General features: G+C 32.6%; 1 protein-coding gene across 1 annotated transcript in view; it reads right to left on the reverse strand.

Annotated features, from left to right (window-relative positions):
• The window catches only part of LOC129227501 (gamma-tubulin complex component 2-like), a gene marked incomplete at its 5' end in the record, with an annotated part of 53,808 nt that overhangs the window by 13,542 nt on the left and 19,077 nt on the right, over window positions 1-21,189 (reverse strand). The window contains 4 exon segments of the mRNA XM_054862076.1: window positions 590-663; window positions 1,494-1,673; window positions 1,756-1,906; window positions 9,300-9,412. Coding sequence (XP_054718051.1) covers window positions 590-663; window positions 1,494-1,673; window positions 1,756-1,906; window positions 9,300-9,412 — 518 coding nt within the window.

Raw genomic sequence — 21,189 nt, forward strand, 5'->3', positions numbered from 1 at the left:
CATTTCTATTTTACAGGTTTTATCAATTATACGTTTTTTAAATTGGTCCCTGCAGAGTCTAATACACATTAAAGTACCTATTATAATTTTTTTTTTATACAGTCCCTTCAAGAACGCATAAAAGGTGCTCCACTGTTTTTTATATACACATAATCTTATGATTTACAGTTTGTTAAACTTCTGATTAATTATTTTAATTAATTTTTAGAAAATTAATTTTCTTTGTAAACTATTTACAAAAATGAATCAGAAAATTATTAAATTTAAATTTATGATTGATTTTTTCCCAAACATTAAATGATATTTTACATCTTATTATTTTTTTATACATAGGGCCAAATTACAGAAAACCTGTTCTGAAAGAAGAACGTATTATAATTCACAGTTCAATTGAAGCTTACTAAAGCTTTCCTGTGAAATTTGGCTCTTTATTAGTTGTTCATCATAGCAACTTTTTCAAACATTGTGAATTGCAGTTAAAGTGAACTGTACAACAATTTGTTTTCTGGTTGATTAATTTCATTTTGTATTTTGCTGCACATTTTTTTTTTTAATTTTCCATTACACATATACAAAACATTTAACTTACCATTTTCCTTATCTGGTGGTATCTGTAATATTTTGAACATCTGAGTTAGTAGATCATGTGGTAGTAATTCCACTCTAAAAAAATAATAAAAAGTAAATAAATAAAAAATAAAATAAAAAATATAAATAAAAACTTTTTAAAAAAGAGTACATCAACAATAGATAAATACTACAAATACTACAAATAAATGACTGTAGCATTAAAATTAAAAAAAAAAAGTGATAGAAATGTTGGCTGATAAATATTGACAAATTTTTTTCTTCTATATGATTCTACTTCCTTATTGCATGCTGCAACTGCAATAAAAATCCTGAGTAGTCTTATTTAAACCTCACCTAATTTAAAAATTCATTCGACACTGACAAACATTGGATAAAACAATGCTTTAAACTGATATGCAGTTTGCAACTCAACCTTCAGTATGAAGAAGAAAATGAGAATTCAACTTTTATTCTCTTTTAAAATGATTCAACAAAAAATCCCAATGAGTCATTATCTCCCAAAAAACTGAATGACACATTGGGTACATTTAGGTAAAATTAAAAACAGATCGGTTCTTTGAAAACTTTTGTGATTGTATTTAAAGGGATAGTGGATTTTGTATGATCAATAATTTTCCTGATAAACTGTTTAAGTCAGAAATAAGCAATTTTTTACTCTACCATAAAAAATAATGGTCAATTAAAATAATTATATACATAAAATTGCCTTTTTTTGTAGCTTACAAGTAAACTAGGGCTATAGTGGGTTTTCTAGTTCAAACTTTTCGCATTTTTAAAGTTACTTTCCTCAACTCTTATTGCAACAAAATGGTTGAGTTTAAATTTTTCCCAACAAAAACCGATTTACAAGTAACAAAAAATTTAAAATTTATATTAACTAACTAATTTTTTTTCTAAACAACCTGACATCATCTTTGTATTTATCTTCATTAACGACACTAGTACGAAGCGCTAGTTCCAAGAGAGAGTCTAGTCTGGTTGGCATGACATCATCAATGTCCTTTTGCAACTCTTCTTCTGCCATGTCCATGAATTGCACAATGAAATCCCCTTGATCCAAGAGAAAGTAATGCTTTACTGACCTAATATCGGGGGGAAAAAAGCTTATAGTGAAACATGTATTAAACACGAAAAGATAACAGCAAAAACTTGAAACTCGCTTACAGCAATCGTCCTTTTAAGTCTGCATCATCCATCAGAAGGTCAAGTAGTTTCTTGCTAGCAAAATGATAAGCTGGTTCAATGCATTCTACATACTGGCTTGCCCTTACACTGTAGGTTATGGGCTTTGCATTTGGGTAATTAATAGTTTTTCCTAAAAAATGAAAATAAACTAATTGCATTTTTTCAAAAAAAAAAAAAAAAAGACTAGACTAGCTTTATATTTTAGGCATGCACAAAGACTGAGATATTGAGAGTTTTAGGCATAACACTTTTTCATGGCCCTCTAGTCAAACCTTACAACAGGGAACCACGAGAGTCGAGTGCTGCAGTGCTCAACCAATGGCTCAAAATATTTTTGTTGGGGTACAGAGCATTCCAACCACTGATGTGTGTAGAGGAGTTCATGGGAGAGCAGCTGGCCCCCTGAAGAATTGAAAATATTAAAACTTCTCCCCCCTCCCATCCTTTCTCTCTCTCTCTTAATTGGCAGTTGCTTCAATTTCTAAATTATCAATGAGTTCGGCTCGATTAGCTTCATGACTTATTTTGAAAGTGTATATTTCTTTGGAAGTTCATTGAAAAGAGAAAGTTACTGGTGCTTAGTTAGGTTAACATTATACAAGAAGCCCAATACTACATACACCGAAAAAAAAAAGCTTAAGTTTAGAAAAGTGCTTAACCCATGCCTGTCAGTTTAGAATTTTCTGAGCTGATTAGGGGGGGGGGGGAGCAAACGTTATATCCTCAATGCAACTCTTTTGGATAAAACAACAAAATATATATACACTTAAATGAACAACTACATTGTTTTCAAAATGGGGGTACTGCCTCCTGATTAGCCAAATGACGGGTCTGCCCTCCTTCCATGTTGAGCTGGATACACTCTTGATTCCTACCCTTTAACACTAGAAGGACGAGGTTTTCCATATACCTAGAAAGACTAGAAGCGGTCATTTTGACCGATATACTTAAAAATGTGAAAAAGATTTATTTTCGGGATTTTTAATCATATAAAAGATTTGTTTTGATACATCATAAAGTCATTTAACAATTTAATCGTAATATTACCTGTAAATTATTCTGAGACAGCTTTTTTTTTAAATTTAATTTTATGTTCTCTCAACTGAAAAGCATATATACAGTAAGTAAATGATATTGCGGAAGATTAAATTTTTACAAAACAGAGGACATTTTCTAAGCATGTAATCACTAACAAGTATTTTCAACTTTTCATGTGATTCATTTCTTAAATGCATAAATATCGTAATATACTTACGTTACTCTTCTTTACTATATTTGCAAATAATCATCTTTATCACTTTCCATGTACACGAGCCACATTTTTTTTTTTTTTTTGCAATCAGAACAAGTAGTCATAGTTTTATTTCTGCATTATTTCATTTGACATCGTTTTTGTTTTTTCTCTCAGGTAGAAACTTTATCATCATCTTTTTGTGCAATGCTAAGTTTAGAAAAATTATCGCAATCAACTGATGAAAGTATATTATTTTCATTGCTAGGAATGCATTCCTCCTCAGATAATTCAGACTATGCATCCAAACCAGAATCAATTTCAGACAAATCCTGCAACAGTTGCAGGAATTCATTTTCTGATAAGTTTTGCTTTCCAACGGTAAATCGTGACACCATAAAGAGAATAATTAGACTGGACCTTTCAAGAACATCGAAGGAAACAAACGCCTATGTTTCAAGACAAACACATGTTTTGGTGCACAAAATAATTCCAGCACACGTTTTCAGAATCCACCTGTTATAAATTAATCTCTTTTCAAAACTAAAAGAATATTATGTGTCCAGTCCCATGCTATCCAAAATCACCTTTCTCAACTTTGCCCCTGCTATAACAGCAGAAAAAAAGAAGCATGTAACCAAAAGGTGTTTTTCCATTTTCCTAACGGTTCAAAGAACTGCACCTGACCAGCAGATGCTACTCAAACCCACTAATTACAAAAGAATGCTATTCACCCGGATAACTAACAGAAAATCCATAGTGCACATATCTGATAAGAGAAAAGTAAACAAAACCGGAAGCATAAATAACAGCGGTCAAAATGACCATCTTACTAGTGTTAAGGTAAGCAGAAGAAAATTACAAAAGGAAAAAAATCTTAATTTTTCTTTTTCGTGAATAAAACATTAGAACTTAAACAATTTTAGTTATCTGTGAGGCCTAAGTCCACAGTAGGGTGGAGTGAAAAAAACGAAATTAAGAAATAAGTTAAGCCTGCATGTGGAAAAGTTGCCTCTTGCCAAGCCTATTTATCATACAAAATTTTAGATAAATCAAACAATATCTTTAGCTGCCCATTTGAGGCTCAATTTTAAGTATTTAGCCTCATTTTTCACCAAACTCGGGAAAATGAGCTAACGAAATATAATTATCTCCATTTTAAATCTACGAATGGTTGAAACTGAACTCTAGAGAATTAAATACTTAATGTATATTTAGTTGAATGACCTAGGGGTAATTGCAAAATGACCTTCAAATGTGCATCAAGAGCGCACATTGCATATGCAGTCTCAGCTCTCGTTTGTACTTTCTTTGCGTTCACCGCTATCAACTGGGTTCTTTGTTCTAGTTTGTTGTTTTTCTTACTTAAAATATTCTATTTAGTTTGAATTATTTCAAACTATTAAGTTATAACTTCAAATGTAAATGAAAAGGCTGTTTTTACATATAAACAGTTTGAAAAAAAAAACATAATTACAAGTCAAGATTTTTCTTCACCAAAGTAAATGAGATAAGCGTCAATTTTTATAAACGCAGCTAAATTCCATTCAAATTTATTAAAGTAATTTTAAATTCTTAAACATAGTTATCGAGTTTAGCTATTTTTTCCCTTTTAAAGCTCTTGAGGGCTCAGTTCTCTCATGCGTTTTCTATTGCTGGCCGGCATTGACCAATATAATGTTTTCTTGACATGACTATACGTTATTCTATTAAACTTTAAAAGTATTCACTTCCAATAATACGTGATGATTTAGGTTTACTATAACAAAGTATACTCTTATAACATATTCTGTTGAAACTTTCATTCTCTGATGGGCATTTTCTTGAAATATATAACCGAAACGATCTATTAGCTGTCCTTAGCCTTCTGCAATGACTGTATTCTTTCTTAACGAACTGATTGAAATATCTCCATTCGAAATTACATTCCATATTTCGTAGACATACCATTGATCTGTACAAAGTTTACCACAGTCATCTTTTCAGATTACTCTAGTTTGTCCCCAATTTCTAAACAATATCTCTTTGGCCCAGCTGTTTTTCCATCATAATGTTATAGTATGTGGCGTAACGGTTATTCATTTGTATGTTACTAACAAATAAACCACTGCAACGAATGTCCAATGTAAATCTCAATTTTCCTTATAACTCCATTTTCAAAAACATGTATTTATCACTGTTTGCACTTAACTCATAGTTCGTAACTTAGAAATATCAATACAGTCGACGCTCGATATAACGACCATCTCCGTCCCAGAGAAAAAGGTCTTTATAATGGGTGGTCGTTATAAGAGGTAGAAGTTAAAAAACATATATACATTCATCACACATGTTATGTTGCTCTAATAAAGTTTGCATTTTTTCAAAGATTCCAGTTAAATCATTAAAGTATTTTTTATCATAGACATTTTTTAAAAAATAATGGGTGTAAAATATTATGACCGATTTTAAAGTAGAAAATATGGGAAAAAACTGATTACATATTTAAAAAATCGTTTACTTAAAAATCATTTATTTTCTGAAGATAAAATCAGAAACACTTGTTTGCCTTTTTAACGCACATGATTTTTGCAAAACACAATTTTCCATTTCAGTTATAGATGATAAGTAGTGTGCTTTTGAAAGAACATTTAAAATTCCCTTGAACATTCAAAACTTTTCACACTAGAAACTTTGGTCTCAATTCCTTCTTCATCTGATCATGATACAATCAATTAATTTTTGTGCACAGTATCGAGAAATAGTTCATCTTCTGACAGATGCTCAACACATGCTAAATCAGAATTGATGTTAGCATAATTGTTTTAGTTTAACTCTTCATCCAGTTTCATTTTCTTAAAAACATTTTACAGCATTTCATCTTCTTCATCGAAATTTTCATCTTGGATTGCCTGACTTCAGCAAGTTGCTTTTGCATTTCAGCAGTAGATTCCAATTCCTTTTGCTTTTCAAAATCAACATGATGAAAGCAATTTTTGAGGGTCTTTTCTGAGACTTCATTCCATGCTGCTTCAGAGAGATGCAAAACTGCCAAGATCTTAAAAACCACGTGATCAAACACCAAACTAACATAAAATGTGTCAACCCCTTTTACTTCGGAGTCCGGAAATTTCACTTTATACCCCCTTTATTTTTTCTGTGCTGTTTTGAGTAGTACTCCCACCCCCTCTCAAAGTTGGATTGAACACTGAAGACTACATGCAGCTGTCTGTAAACAGTTATCAAGATCATTTCAAGCTACAAATTTGCTTTATTGGAAAAACATCGGAAATAGTGCCCGCTGAATTCGGTCGTTGTATTGGATTAGAAGATACAGAACGGTCGTTATACCGAAAGCAAATTAACGTTAAGTTCATAGGGACAAAGTTCGGGCTTTTACCACTGGTCGTTATAATGGAATGGTCTTTATAATGTGTGGTCGTTATAATGAGCGTCGACTGTATTTTTCTTTCAAAATGCTGTTATGCTTATCTTAATCTTATGAGAGCTACCAGACGTAGGAGGGTACGGTACATCATACTTTGTTACAGGTTATAACAGTAAAGTAAAACTACTTGGTCTTATGTTGTCTTTCTAGCTTTATTTTTTCAGTCCTTAATTTAAAGCAAAGTATTGCCTCTTCGATTGTCAAATTACATCATATTCTGCTGAAGAGTGTTATTTTTCATTTTCCTTTTCAAGTCAATGGTTTTTTCTTCTTTGCCTTTTGATTTTGCTACGATCGACTACCCCTTGACTTACTCTTCTTTAGTAATTATTCTCATATCTTTTAAAGCAGCATTTATAATAGTTGAGTCTGATATATCGGACAGGGGCAGATACAGACTACCACATTAAGGAGAGGTAATCATGCTGAAAATTGAACCCCCCCTCCCCCGCACACATACACAAAAGAACAAACCTACAGTCTGGGATACGAACAATTTCTGAAACTGCTTGGGTGTCAATAAAAAGCATCAAATCTGCCAGGAATAAGGCACTTAGTAGGGCACAAATGTTAGTAATCAATCTCACGAGCAATAAAAAGAAGAAATACTTCAGACATTTAATTTAAAAAATAATAAATGGAAAAAAAAAATACTGAAATCGCTTTTCTTCCTTTCAGGTTGTTTACATGTAACAACAGTGTCTTCATTTACATCTGAAGTAATAATTTAGAGTTAAGAAAGAATACAGTCATTGCAGAAGGTTAACAACATGCTAATATAGTTCTTTGGGTATATATTTCAAGAAAATGCCCATCAGATAACGTGAAAGTTTCAACAGAATATGTTATTTTAGTGTACATACTCTATAAAATGAAACCTAATTCATCGTGTATTATTGGAAGTGAATACTTTCTCATTTACTTTGGTGAAGAAAAATCTTGACTTGTAATTGTGTGTGTGTGTGTTTTTTTTCCCCAAACTGTTTGTATGTAAAAACAGCCTCTTCATTTACATTTGAAGTTATAACTTAATAGTTTGAAATAATTCAAACTAAATCGAATATTTTAAGTAAGAAAAACAACAAACTAGAGCAAAGAACCCAGTTGATAGCGGTGAACGCAAAGAAAGGAAAAACCAGAGCTGAGACAGCATATGCAATGTGTGCTCTTGATGCACATTTGAAGGCCATTTCGCAACTACCCATAGGTCATTCAACTATACATTAAGTATTTAATACTCCAGAGTTTAGTTTCAACCATTCGTAAATTTAAAATGGAGATAATTATATTTTGTCAGCTCGTTTTTGCGACTTTGGTTAAAAATGAGGCTAAATACTTAAAATTGAACCTCAAATGGGCAGTTAAAGATATTTTCAGTAAATTACCGCCCATTAGCCAGGGCTAAAGCAGAAATACGTGAAATACACCGCCAACTCAGTCATTTCCAGCCGAGGACTGCAGTTTCGTACTTATTAGCACTCATCAGCCCGGCATAGGAAAGTGACTGAGCTGGAGATGGAAAATCCTCTTAAGGAAGCCAAGAGTGCCAAACAAACTTTCCTATGCCGGGCTGATGAGTGCTAATAAGCACGAAACTGCAGTCATCGGCTGGAAATGACTGAGTTGGCGGTGTATTTCATGAATTTCTGCCTTAGCCCTGGCTAACGGGCGGTAACTTACTGAATATACCATGCCTCGCCTTCAATGTTCGAGTAGAACCGAACCATTGTTTCGGTCACTTGTCTGGTCTGAGCTAATTCTTTATTAGCTACCAATTTGTTTGGCACTCTTGGCTTCCTTAAGAGGATTTTCCATCTCCAGCTCAGTCACTTTCCTATGCCGTGCTGATGAGTGCTAATAAGTACGAAACTGCAGTCCTCGGCTGGAAATGACTGAGCTGGCGGTGTATTTCACGTAGCTAAAGATATTGTTTGATTTAGCTGAAATTTTGTATGATAAATAGACTTGGTAAGAGGCAACTTTTCCACATACAGGTTTAACTTATTTCTCAATTTCGTTTTTTTCACTCTACCCTAGTCCACAGCCTTGTTGGATTGAAGGGTAATTAGGCCCTAGGCAGGCATTTATAGAAACGCAACTACTCTTTCTTTCTCACGTTTGCATAACTTGATTTTGATGATTGATACAAAATTATTTATCAACAATGGAACAAAGCCATAAGCTTCATACAGTCACTCTCATCAATTTGGAAACTGTTTGACTTGCTTCAAACTAATGTGCTTCGTCAGTACTGAGAAAGTATTTTTTTTTTTTTTTTTGTTCACATAACCATTTATGTGAAAATTCTATCCTTCACTTTAATACTTTTTTTGTAATGATGAGCACATCATCAAGCATTCTATAGTGACTTAGTGGTTGATTTTATGATTTGTTATGTATTAAACCATCCAAGTCAGCAAGAGTTATTTTTTCTTTTTTTAAGAAATGTTTTTCAAATCTGCTGTCTTGCTTATTTTTCAATAATAATTAAATAATCTGTTGGAATCATTTCTTTATGCTTTTCTCTTTTTCAAACGGAATTTATTATTAACTACAATTTGAATGCAAAAGCAGATAGTTCTTTATTTGATACGTTACAAGTGCAATTTTAAACATTTCCAAAAATTCTTTTAAAGCAGCCAGGTCAGCAATTTATTATAAAACAAAAGAAAGAAAAAAAGGAGGTAAAGCAAAATGATGAAAGCTAGGAAGACAAATTAGGGGAAAAGAAAGAAAAATCAAGTTGGGCTTAGACACACAAAGAAAAAACAAATGGCAGTAGACAAGATTTGTAGGGTCGGTTACATAAAAATTCAAAAGCTTTTGATTCAAAAATAATCAAAATATGTAACAATAATACCTTACCACACTGCCTAATAACATTTAGATATTTTCCAGTTCTCAAAATCATATCAGCACACTTTTCTAGAAAAACGGGTATCAGTTCTCTGCGTATGGTATAACGTTTTTCCCAATAACTTTAAATAGTTAAGTACTTGATTAATGAATTAAGGGTAAGAAATAAATGAAAACCAGTTTCAATAAAAACATACATATAAATTCAGTATGCACCTATTTGGCAGACAAAACGGAAAAAAAAAGCAATAAAGCAATATATTTAATTTAAAAGTAATAATATGAAAAAAAAAATTATAATATTCTCTATACAAAATCTTCACTCTAGGGTTGGCATTTTTGCCAGGACAGTGGCAAAAACTGGAAAAAACAGCAAAAATTAGAAAATCAGCAGGACTTAAAATGCACTAAAAAACAGTATATTTTTGTACATAATCCAATTGAGACAAAAATCCAAACAGAGAATTGAGATTTAACTACATTTTCCATAAATATTTATTTGATGATTTAAACAATCTAAAGTAATGCTTGAACAAAACTCAAAAAATATTAAAAATAGGCGACATCAAAAAATGTAAAATATCTTCTGACGTAGAGAATTCAGTTGAATACGAATCAGCTGGAATTACTTTATGTGTAATTTTTATTAACAAAGTTAATGTTCAACGTGAGTTTTCCTTTTTTTTTTCATATTTCTATTATATATTAATCAGTTTTTCTCTTCCAATGTCTATTATTCTGATAGCCTAGCGAAAGTGATAATTCTCTGTTAAAATTTAACTAAAAGATAAGAATTTGTTAATAGTTATGACGATTGTTTAATAGTTTAAACCAAAGTCAGTGATTTAGTTTAGTGTTGATACAGTAGACTCTCTATTCTGAATACTCATGGGACCAAAAAATGTTTTCAGATTATCAGGGTGTTTATTATAGAGGGAGACGGAATTAATGCATATATGCTTCCTGGGACCATCAAAACATGTTCACATAAGAGGGTGTTCAGATACATTACATCTCAAAGTTTCCTGTACCTATCAGACATGAGTCTACTGTAATTTTACACTATCTTATGTTCTGCAAGACAAAGTATTAATTAAAAAAGCAATTCCTCAAAACAGTACAAACTTGACATTTAGATTACTGTTGCTATGATGCTTTGAATATTATAAGTTTAACAGTATTAATACCATCATATAAAAATAAAATAATTAAAAATAAAGCTACTACAGCACAATCCTGGTAACTATCACACATCTATTTTTGTCACTTTGGCAAAACTGTATTTTTGCGGGGAAGGTTTTTTCCTACCATTCGCAAAAGCATGTCAATCTTACTTCACTCTGAATATTGCCTACAAGTACGGTTACCATAATAACCAAATCCAGACACTTTTTTCACCACTGGCACAGCCAGGAAAACATTTTGGAGGGGTTCAGTTGTTTTCTACAGTCAAAAGAGAAACATTTTGGGATTCGGAAGAGGGATATATCCACAAATCCCTTTTGAATATGTCATTCTTCATCATAATCTTGGGGGGGGGGGGGGGGGGGTATTATGCTCACCGAAAATTCCTAAATGCAAATTTCAATAACAACATACATTTTAATCCCCATTGAATAAGTTTTGAACAGTTTCTTTCAGCGATGTCCGTATGTACTTATTAACATTCCAATGCATGGGCAAGCAAATATTTCCAATTGATCTTCCCGGATGAAACTTAGTATAAAAGACCTGTACACAGGGGCGGCAAATAGGGGGTCAAAAGGGGGCGGTCGCACACCAAATTTTTTTGAGAGGAATGATAAAAAACGAGCCATTTCAATTTACGTAAATCACAAACCAATGTTCATGAAAAGAGAATCGTGCTGGTTCTCCGTAATGGTTGAAGAAACTCGACACATTTTCAGACAGGAGCAAGTGTTTTCAGTTTTTTAAATAATTATAAATTCATCAAGCATTTACCGGCCTTCTCAGAACAGAAAAAAACTGATGAAGAATCATGGTTAATTTTAATTAAGACTTAAACCTCATATAGGTTAAATATTTCATCCTTGTGTGCTCTGTGTAACGACAGTTATGAGAGACCCATGCAGTGGTGTGGCTGCATGATTTTCACTAAAAATGCCTTGGTTTTTTATGTTCATTGTTACGCTTAAATTTTAAGTGTGTCTATTTAATGAGTGTTCATCACTTCCTTCTGCTAGAAACACATTTCCACTGCTCAATGCAAAGTACGCTTTCTAGATACATCTTAAAAATACAGACTATTTTTATAAAAAAAATCTCACATTAACAAATGTCTTTTCTGTAGGGCTTTTAACAATGCAATCTCAAGGTGGTACAAGAGGGTCTATAAGATGCAACACAAGATGGTCTTTTAAACCATAAAAACCCTTCTCAATAATTTCAAAGCAGTGATTTGGGAAAACAACTTTTTTAATAATGAAGAAGCTAATGTCCTTTAACATGTCTTCATATGAATTTTTATTCGTTTTGTTTGTATTGCGAAGAGTTTTTGAACAATGCTTAATCTATGAAAACATCTTCAATCAGCTAACCTTAATTTTTCGGCTGTTCAAGCTTCAGTGTAAGCTACAATTGAAACTATTAATAAATTTCACTTCGATGTACATTTCAACCAAGCATAGATCTGTTCAAAAAAAAAATTCTTACTCCAACAGAATTTTAAAAAGGTGCAAAGAATATTCAAATGAATTTAGAAGAGGTGACCAAAATGCACAAGATTTTGTTAAGTCAAACATTGGTTTAACATCTATACTAATATTATAAAGAGAGAGAGAGAGCGGATTTTTCTGTGTTTATATGTTCGAGGTAATCTCCAGAACCATTGCACCTATTTGAAAAATTCTTTCACTACATGAAAGGTGTGTTCTTACTGAGTGACATAGGCTATAAATTATGCATAAATGTATTTATGCTCATTTTTAGCCTACTTTCCAAGTAAAAGTCAGAAAAAGAAGAAATAAGCATGAAAGAAGGCTTAATGCATCGTAAAAATTTCACGAAAAACAAAAAAAGTCACAAATAAATAAAATAATTAAATAAATATTGAAAAATTAAAAATTGGAAAGTAGGGTATTGAGATGGGGGAAAATGTTTGTCGGTTCGTCGGTCTGTCTGCCCCCCCCCCTTTGAACTTTTGAATGAATTGTCCAATTCGGAAAAACTTTTTTTTGTTAGAAAGAACTCGGCGAGGACATCTCATTCCCATATTTCACTTTTTGATTTGAACTATTTTTTGTTCAATTTTGAACAGTTCAAAAAAACTTAACATTAGCATCTATGGGAAAATTCAAGGCAATTCTGAACTGTGAGGCGAATTTGCTTCAAACAAACTTTGTAGGAAAAAGCTTTTGATGAAAAACTTGTACATAAAATATCTTTTTGATTTAAACAATTTTACGTTCAATTTTGAACAGTTCAAATCCCTTAACATTAGCGCCTACAGGGAAACTGATAGTCAATGTAGATTCCATGCTTGAAGGCGGATTTATTTCAAACAAATTTTGTTGGAAATGGCTCTTGATGCCAGACTTCGACTCCGAGAATTTAGGGGCACTTGATTCCGACTCTGGTGCCCGACAATTAATCGGACTCCGACTCTCCGACTTAGACTCCGACTTCGTAGCTTTGACAAAAATTTATATACGGAGGACAAATGACTGACTTTGATTCTTGGATATTCGACTCTGACTCCTTTACCTCAAAATGAGATTGACTCCGAATCCGCAGCTATGGTTTTGACTGTGAAATAATAATTGTTGATCTGACTTGTTTTTATTTTTACGCTAAAGTTTTAATTTAGGTATTCAGTTTTTGGCAAATAAACTCAAAGTCATTTATGTTTCTACATAAAGATATGCGCAGACGATTTTTTTTTTTTGACAATGAAAATTGTTTTTTTAAGTTGACATTTTATTGTTTTTATTTATTTTGGTAAGTGCATTAATTCATTTAAAGAATTGTTTTTGGCAACAGGGGAAAAAGAAACTTTTTTTTTGATATGATGCATTTTTTTAATGAGCTTATTAATTTTAATTATTATTTTTTCGTTTTGAAAGCTGTTAAAGATTTTTTTAATGGAAAAAATTGTATTAGCTGCTTTGTTTAAAAGTTGCTGCTATTTTATTTGTTCATTTTTTTTTACGCATCTGTTTTTTTTAGATGAGTGAGGAATATTTTTTTCCTAGAAATCGGCTTAAAGTATTTAAAAATATGTTTGGAAACATTTGCGATTTTGGCTATTCTTGAGAATTGAGAATATTGATCAGGTACTAGAAAGCAGTATGGGAATACAGGAAAGTAGGCTCGTCTAGTTCCAGACAGAACTTCTTGTTTAAAGTAATAGTTTTTATTTGCTAACAGTTTAAATTTCGTACTGCTTTGTTCTTATACACGTAAAAACTATCACCGATTGTTCCACATTGGCGCCAAACGAGTAATTAAAGAAGCTCTTTTAACTAAACGCAGAGGGGTGGAAACACGTGAACTAAAAAAAAAAATCACATTGTCAGAGATTCGCTAAAGTCTTTACATGAGATTGAGGTCGCAGAGGATACAGTGTATAGTGTTCTGTTAGCCTTGAGCATTGCAAACCATTTAGAGTCAAATAATGTTTTTACTTCTAAATTTTTTTACAAGAATAATAACTGAGATTTGCTTTGGATAAATTCGTTCCTGAATTCAAGTAGTGTATATAGACAATAATAATCTGTGTTTCTAAAAGATGTAATTTTGCATCCATTTTGGGCTATCAGGGATAGAAGTGACATTTGCCAACAAAAATATAGGAAAATATAGGAATTTTCTGAAAAAAATATAGGAATTCAATGGAAAATATAGGAATTTTCTGCAAACAATGTAGGAATTTTTCGAAATAATATAGGAACATTTTGAAAATAAAAAAAGAGGATATACAGGAATTTTTATAACAAGGCTGGCCAGCATGACATTTATTTTCAAAATGCAATACTACTATTTGATTAAAAACATGTAATAACACTACCTGACATAAGTGCAATACATACGCGTAAATAAGTCTTAAAATACAATTCTGCTTTGTTCTTATAATTTTAAGCACTTAAGCATCTTGTCTGATTCCATCCCATGAATGACCAAATATAGCGACTGTCTGCTGTAATTTACAAATTTGTGCTTCTACTTACGTTGTTTGTTCTGACTTTACTATTCAGCACAAAGGTATTGATTTATCTTATAGCGACTATGTTTCACAAGTAGCTGCTGGTCCGGTAGCTTTCCGGTTGGAAAAAAATGATAGCTCCAGATTTACCCTATTATGTTGTTTGTATATTTAGTTTGTGAATGAGCTGCTTTTGAGATGTGGAATTTTGTGAATGGGGCCGCTTTTACGATGCGTAAATTTGTGAAGGGGCCGCAAAGCGGACCCAATTTGGGTCTGGAACGACCCCAAAGTGTGCATGTCTTTCCGACTTCCTCAATTCCTTTAAAATCGGGAACAGCTTTGCGTATTCTTTTTTGAAAACTTGGCTGTGCGGTCTCTTCGGAGGCATTATTATTAAAATGAAAGTTTAGTTGATACGCGAACTGCAGCACCTACATTCCACACAATTAAAACCAAAGCAATCGAAGTTAAGATGAGCTATCCCGCAAGTAGCAATAATTGCAGCCGTAGCCAAATGCAAAGTTCCAAAAAAAGAAAAAAAATCTTGCATGTGGAGACCTGAAACGGTAAGTGGCCGGAGAGCCCTTCCTAGAATGACATCGTCAAAACCTACACAGCCCATGCGCACATTATGATCACCCAAGTTCATGGACGCCGAGTTCGAAAGTGAAGTTTTGAGGATTTGCGCAGGAGCTTCATGGTCGCAGAATTGAGCTGCACAGACGAGCTAAAGTCGAACGCTGCTCCACTCAGGAAGAAACACGGTACAGGGTTCCCAACACATTTTAGCTTTAGAAAAGGGTAAAAGAGGACCATTTTCAATTAAAAAGAGGACTAAAGAGGACCAGTTAGGATTAAAAAGATGACCTTGGGTGGACCATTCATTTAAACCCAAGGAAGCACCAAAAGGCAAATTAGCTGCCTGCTGCTAAATCCATGCAGATAATTTGTTAATTAACCATAATACTGAGATTTTTAATGATACAATTCCTTTATCACCTTCTGCACAACTGTTCTTTTTATCCATTGAATAATAATATTATTTACACAAACATTTGGATGAAAGGGGGGGAGGCACTTAGCTCAGCACTTAAGGCAGCCTCCTTAGAATTAAATAGGCATAATGATACATTTTGAATTGAACCAGGGATGCTGGTAGTCCCACAGAAGGATAGATGAAGCTGTGCTTCATTTTTCCTTAGTTTAAAATTATTTTTGTGTTTTTCTGTCTTGTAATGCTTCTTAATGCATTATATCCCTTCACAACCGATATGAATCTAACACACACCAAACAGATCTACTGTATTCAAAGTTTTCCTAAAAATGTCTGAAATGCTCAATCACAAAGGGAAGCAGATCACATGAGGCTTAGTTTTGCAATTTTCATATTCAAAGTATATTTTCAAGAATCATAAAGCTTGCATTAAAAAATTACTCCATGATTGCAGGACCATGAGTGCTTTGAACTTTTATGGGGGGGACAAATCCCCCTTAGCAGGCATCATGCCGACTGCCTTGTCTAGTGGTCAGAGAAGTCTGACTGCAACAGGAAGGTCCGGGTTCGAATCCGGACTCGGGCATGGACTTACTTTCTCTCTCTTGTCCTTTCTTTGTGTGAATCTGTTGTCATGCTGTGAATAATTGCCTACCCTATAAACTGGTCCTTATGACATGTGTGTACTGTGGAAATCGGACTTCACACCAAATGACAGTGCGGTTGGAAAAATGAAGCAGCGCACCCCAAATTGCCAGCCTAGCTGGCACATGACAACAACAGCAGGCATCATGACAATGAAATGATGTACACAAATTCAACCTAATAAAATTACATAATTCAACTTTGTTTCATATACAAATGCTACTTTAAAATGTTATGTACTCAATCATTTAAATTTAATATCCCCCCCCCCAACATAAAAAAAGTAATAAATGAAAATAAGCAAATAATAATCAAAATTAAGTTTGGAAAACTAAATAAACTTCAATTAAACACAAAAATTATTAATTTTTTAGTTATTTAAATAAAAATTAAATCCAGTTAATCTGACGTAGCATGTCAAAATAACTTCTAATTGTCATAAATATAAAAATATTTATGAGATGCAAAACGATTGAAAGCTCACAGAAGCATATTTTCACGAACCAAGTTCAATGTTGGCATGTTTCCCATAAAACATTTATTTTCTACTAAGTTAAACATAAAACATGCTAATCTAAGGTGGCATATGGAAAAATGACATTCGATCGGGCAAAATATTTCAATATTTACATGATTCAAAAAGATTCAAATTTCAAACACAAAAAGCAAAGTCCAAGTAAGCTCAATGTTATCATGGTTTCCAAAATAATTCCTTCGTTAATTATTGAAATTAAACGAAAAATACGCTAAACTAACGTAGCATATGTCAAAATAACTTCCAATTGTGGAACACATCAAAATATTTACAAGATGCAAAAGGATTGAAATTTCAAACGCGAGAAGCATTTTTCCGCGAAATCCGAGTAAGTTCAATGTTGCCATGGGTTCCAAAATAATTCCTTCGTTAATTATTGAAATTAAATGAAAAATAAGCTACTCTATAACAGCATATGTCAAAATAACTTCCAACTGTCAAATACATCAAAATGTTTACAAGATGCAAAAGGGTTGAAAATTTCAAACGCGAGAAGCAATTTTCCGAAGTCCGAATAAGCTCAATGTTACTATTGTTTCCAAAGTAATTCCTTCGTTAATTATTGAAATTAAACTAAAAATACGCTAAACTAACGTAGCATATGTCAAAATAACTTCCAATTGTGGAACACATCAAAATATTTACAAGATGCAAAAGGATTGAAATTTCAAACGCGAGAAGCAATTTTCCGCGAAGTCCGAATAAGCTCAATTTTGTCATGGTTTCCAAATTTTTTCCTTCGTTAATTACTAAAATTAAACGAAAAATAAACTAAACTAAGGTAGCATATGTTAAAATAACTTCCAATTGTGGAACACATCAAAATATTTACAAGATGCAAAAGGATTGAAATTTCAAACGCGAGAAGCATTTTTCCGCGAAATCCGAGTAAGTTCAATGTTGCCATGGGTTCCAAAATAATTCCTTTGTTAATTATTGAAATTAAACGAAAAATAAGCTAAGCTAAGGTCATGTCAAAATCACTTTGGATTGTAAAAAGCATCAAAATATTAACAAATGCAAAGGGATTGAAACCTTAAACACGAAAACAATTTTTCGCGATAAATCAAACCAAATATATATATATAATCAAAAAATTGCACTATTGAAACACAATCCAATGATTTTTGAAAGAATTCAAGAAATAAAGAAACTTTGCATACATTTTCAAGGTTTTCAAGCACTTGAAAAAAAAAAGACCTTTTTTTTTCCATGAACGTTTCAAGGTTTTTTTTATGGGCGTACGAACTTGGTTTAACAAGCGCTGCGGCGGCGTGTTTGGGTGTACAGTAACTTTTAACGAAATGAAAAACTTTTAAAATCTGAAATTTAAGTAAAAACTATATAAAAGCGGTCTAATCAGACCAAAATGTTAAAAAGCGGTCTAAAGCGGACTAACCATAAAAAACGAACTTTGGCGGGAAAAGTGGACCATTTGGGAGCCCTGCTAAGATAAAATGGCGTCTGGGCGTGGCTCGGGGAAAGGCAGTAGCAAAAAGTCGGGGGAAAAGTAAAAAAAAAAGGAAGCGGAAACTGAAAATATAGGAAAATATAGGAATTATAGGAAAATAGGAAGTTTTTCAGAAATATAGGAAAATATAGGAATATAGGAACGCTGCGATGCCTGGGCTATTCTTTATTCATTCAAAAATCGAACTGAGAAACATTTGCTAATGAATTTACTAAAGTACATTTAGTTCAGATAATTATGTACTCAAAGAGTAATTGCATATAAATACCATATGTTCAAAGTTATGAATTCAAGCAATAACAAACAAAGAACATTCGATAGGAAAGAAATTTAACAAGGGGAATAATTTTTTAAAAAATATTTGGAGGAATATTCTTTATGATCACCGCACTAAAGCATTTAAAAACATACAGTTAAACAATATAGGTCACAAACATTCTAACCGAAAGAAATTGCCACGGAAAAAAGGAGAGGCGTGCAAAATAGAGGCCGAAGAAAACGAGTACAAGAGGTTGCAAGGCATCCCAGGATTGAGAAAAACTGACCTCTCAGTAGAATATACAATATTCTTCCTACTAGTCAGTTGGAATTTTGTCAGTTACGAATTCATTTAGAAAATTTTCCAGGTCTAACATGTTTCCAAAGTTTTTTGACCTTTAAGATTCTGCAACCTATCAAGCAGCATGTATAGAACTCGGACTTATGGAGGACAACAAGCCTTGGAAACTAACCCTATGTGATACAAGTAACTTTCCGACTCCGCTCCTAAATACAGAGAACTGTTTATAACTATTTAAATTTTATATCAACTTTTAGATTCTTTTGTTTTAAAGCAAACATTTGAAAAATATCTCTAACACAATATATTGCAAGGAGAGCGTCAGGAAAAATATTATGATTGTCGTTTAATGTAAAATGATATAAACCAAAATTTAATTTTTAAAAAAGGCCAAATTTGTCAATAAAGCAAAAACTCAATTGAGGACTTTAGTTTGACATCGTCATGGAGAATAAACAAAAATAATTAAAAAAAATGGTACATGAGAATCAAAAACGCAAATTAATATTAATCGCCATTCCCAGTGGAAGTGGAAAAAGTTAATAAATTCGACACTAGCCAAAGCTTAATCAATAAGCTTTTGGTTAAGTTTTCCACGAAACTGTCAGTACTTTGATGAAAAATCTGATTATTCCACATTAAATTACTTTGAAAATCTCTTTCAGTAAGATCTGCATGTTCTACAAGAAAAAACGGGCAATTGGGAGAATTTCTTCAAAAAGGTATCTCATAATGTGGGACGAATGTTCAAAGAGCCACTAGTCAGCTATAGAAAGCGTAGATAGAATCGTAAAAGGTCAAAAAGGTTCAGACAAAATTGAGAGGTATCACCTTCGTATTTGACCTTGACTTTCACCAAACTCTTTCTGTGGTACCCTCGAGGAATGCGTGCAGATATACTTCAAGTCTAATTAAAGTCGTCCCCTTTACAATCTCTGTATCTCAAGAACTATAAGCGCCCGTTTAGGAGATGGTGGTAAGCATTATTAGAGTCTTTTATGACAAGTAAGTAAAAATACCTGGAAAATGGTGTCTTATTAAAACAGATGAGTTGAAAAATTCTATCTGAATGATTTGATCCTCAATGTTTATCCTGAAACCAAAACTGTCAAAAAAATTACATTGGATATGCAAGAGGGGTATAGTTTTTGCCACCAATGCTGTGCATCACCTGAAAGAATTCCTTAACTACCTTAACTCCCCAGGACTTCTCTTCATACTTTTAAAATTAAAAGCAATATTCCAATAATTTTATTGTGCAACTTTAATTTGCGTAAGCTATAAATGAGGTGTTCAAATCAATTAAAATCACCGCGGAATAACAGGATTTAGACTAAAAGTTGTTCTTATATCACCTGCAGCAGATCAGTTGGCTCATGTTCCTTGCATCCTTATGTTCCTTGCATATTTCCTTTTCCACTTTAAGTGATTTCAACTCCCAATGAAAAGTTCTCATGAATGTTACATATGGGAAGATTATATTGGTCAGTGGGTATTATGTGTTGGTCTCCCTTGATCAGGAAATGAGGAAAATCAATTTGTTTCAAACCTCATAAAAACAAAACAAAAAATTTTGCTTACTGTTAAATTTTAAAATAAAAGTACCTGCTTAATATTTTTTAAGGATAAATCGCTTTTTAATCCGAACTAGGTCAGGACGGGCTGCTAATATTGTATAAAATAATAGATTCAGTTACTAATGAAATTAATACAAAATTTGATGATAAATATTTTCCTGTATTGTTGGCACTATATTATCTCAATTGGATGTTGAAAACGAAAAATAAATTGTTTCAATTATGAGGAAAAATTTATAGTATGAGGCAAGAAGAAATGTTTAGAGACTAGCCTAGAATAGACTATTCAATGATGAAAAATGAAGATCATCACAAATTTTTAAATTTACCTGGGTGATTTTGAAGAGCAAGATGTCAAAAGTGTGTTTTCATACGTAACTTTGTTACTTCAATTATTTTTCAACTATTCCAATCAGTTCAAATAGTAAAGAAATATCAATTTCATGTTTCAGGATGTTAGAGAATTATTTTTGAAGCACAATGGGGGAAAAAAAACTTTGCTAAAAAAAAGAGCATGACATTGGGCATTGCTGGATTAGTAGCAAGATTTCCTGTTCTACCGTATTTTAAAAATCAAGCATCAAAACTTTATTCAAAGGTGAAAACTGTAGTATCAAAATGCTTTGTATGATAACATATTGTAAAACAAACTACGAATTTAGTCATAAAGCTTTAAATTGTTTTTGAACACTAATTTTTAATAATTCTAAACTCATATCATGACTACTTGCTGTTAGCCAATATGTGTTTTGGTTCCATACTGAGGTAATTCATATTCAAGAAACTCGACCCCCCAAATGAAGCCGCCCCTGCCTGCACAATATTCAGTTAAGCAACTCAATTTCCGTTTGTACTCAGAATTTCTACGTGGGATCTTTACTCTTTTTTTGTAGCAAATTAATATTAATTTCAAGCCTATTTACGAATTTATTTCGCTTACTATCCACACTAAAT

This window comes from Uloborus diversus, chromosome 8 (genome assembly GCF_026930045.1).
Source record: "Uloborus diversus isolate 005 chromosome 8, Udiv.v.3.1, whole genome shotgun sequence".
Classification (NCBI taxonomy): Eukaryota; Metazoa; Arthropoda; class Arachnida; order Araneae; family Uloboridae; genus Uloborus; species Uloborus diversus.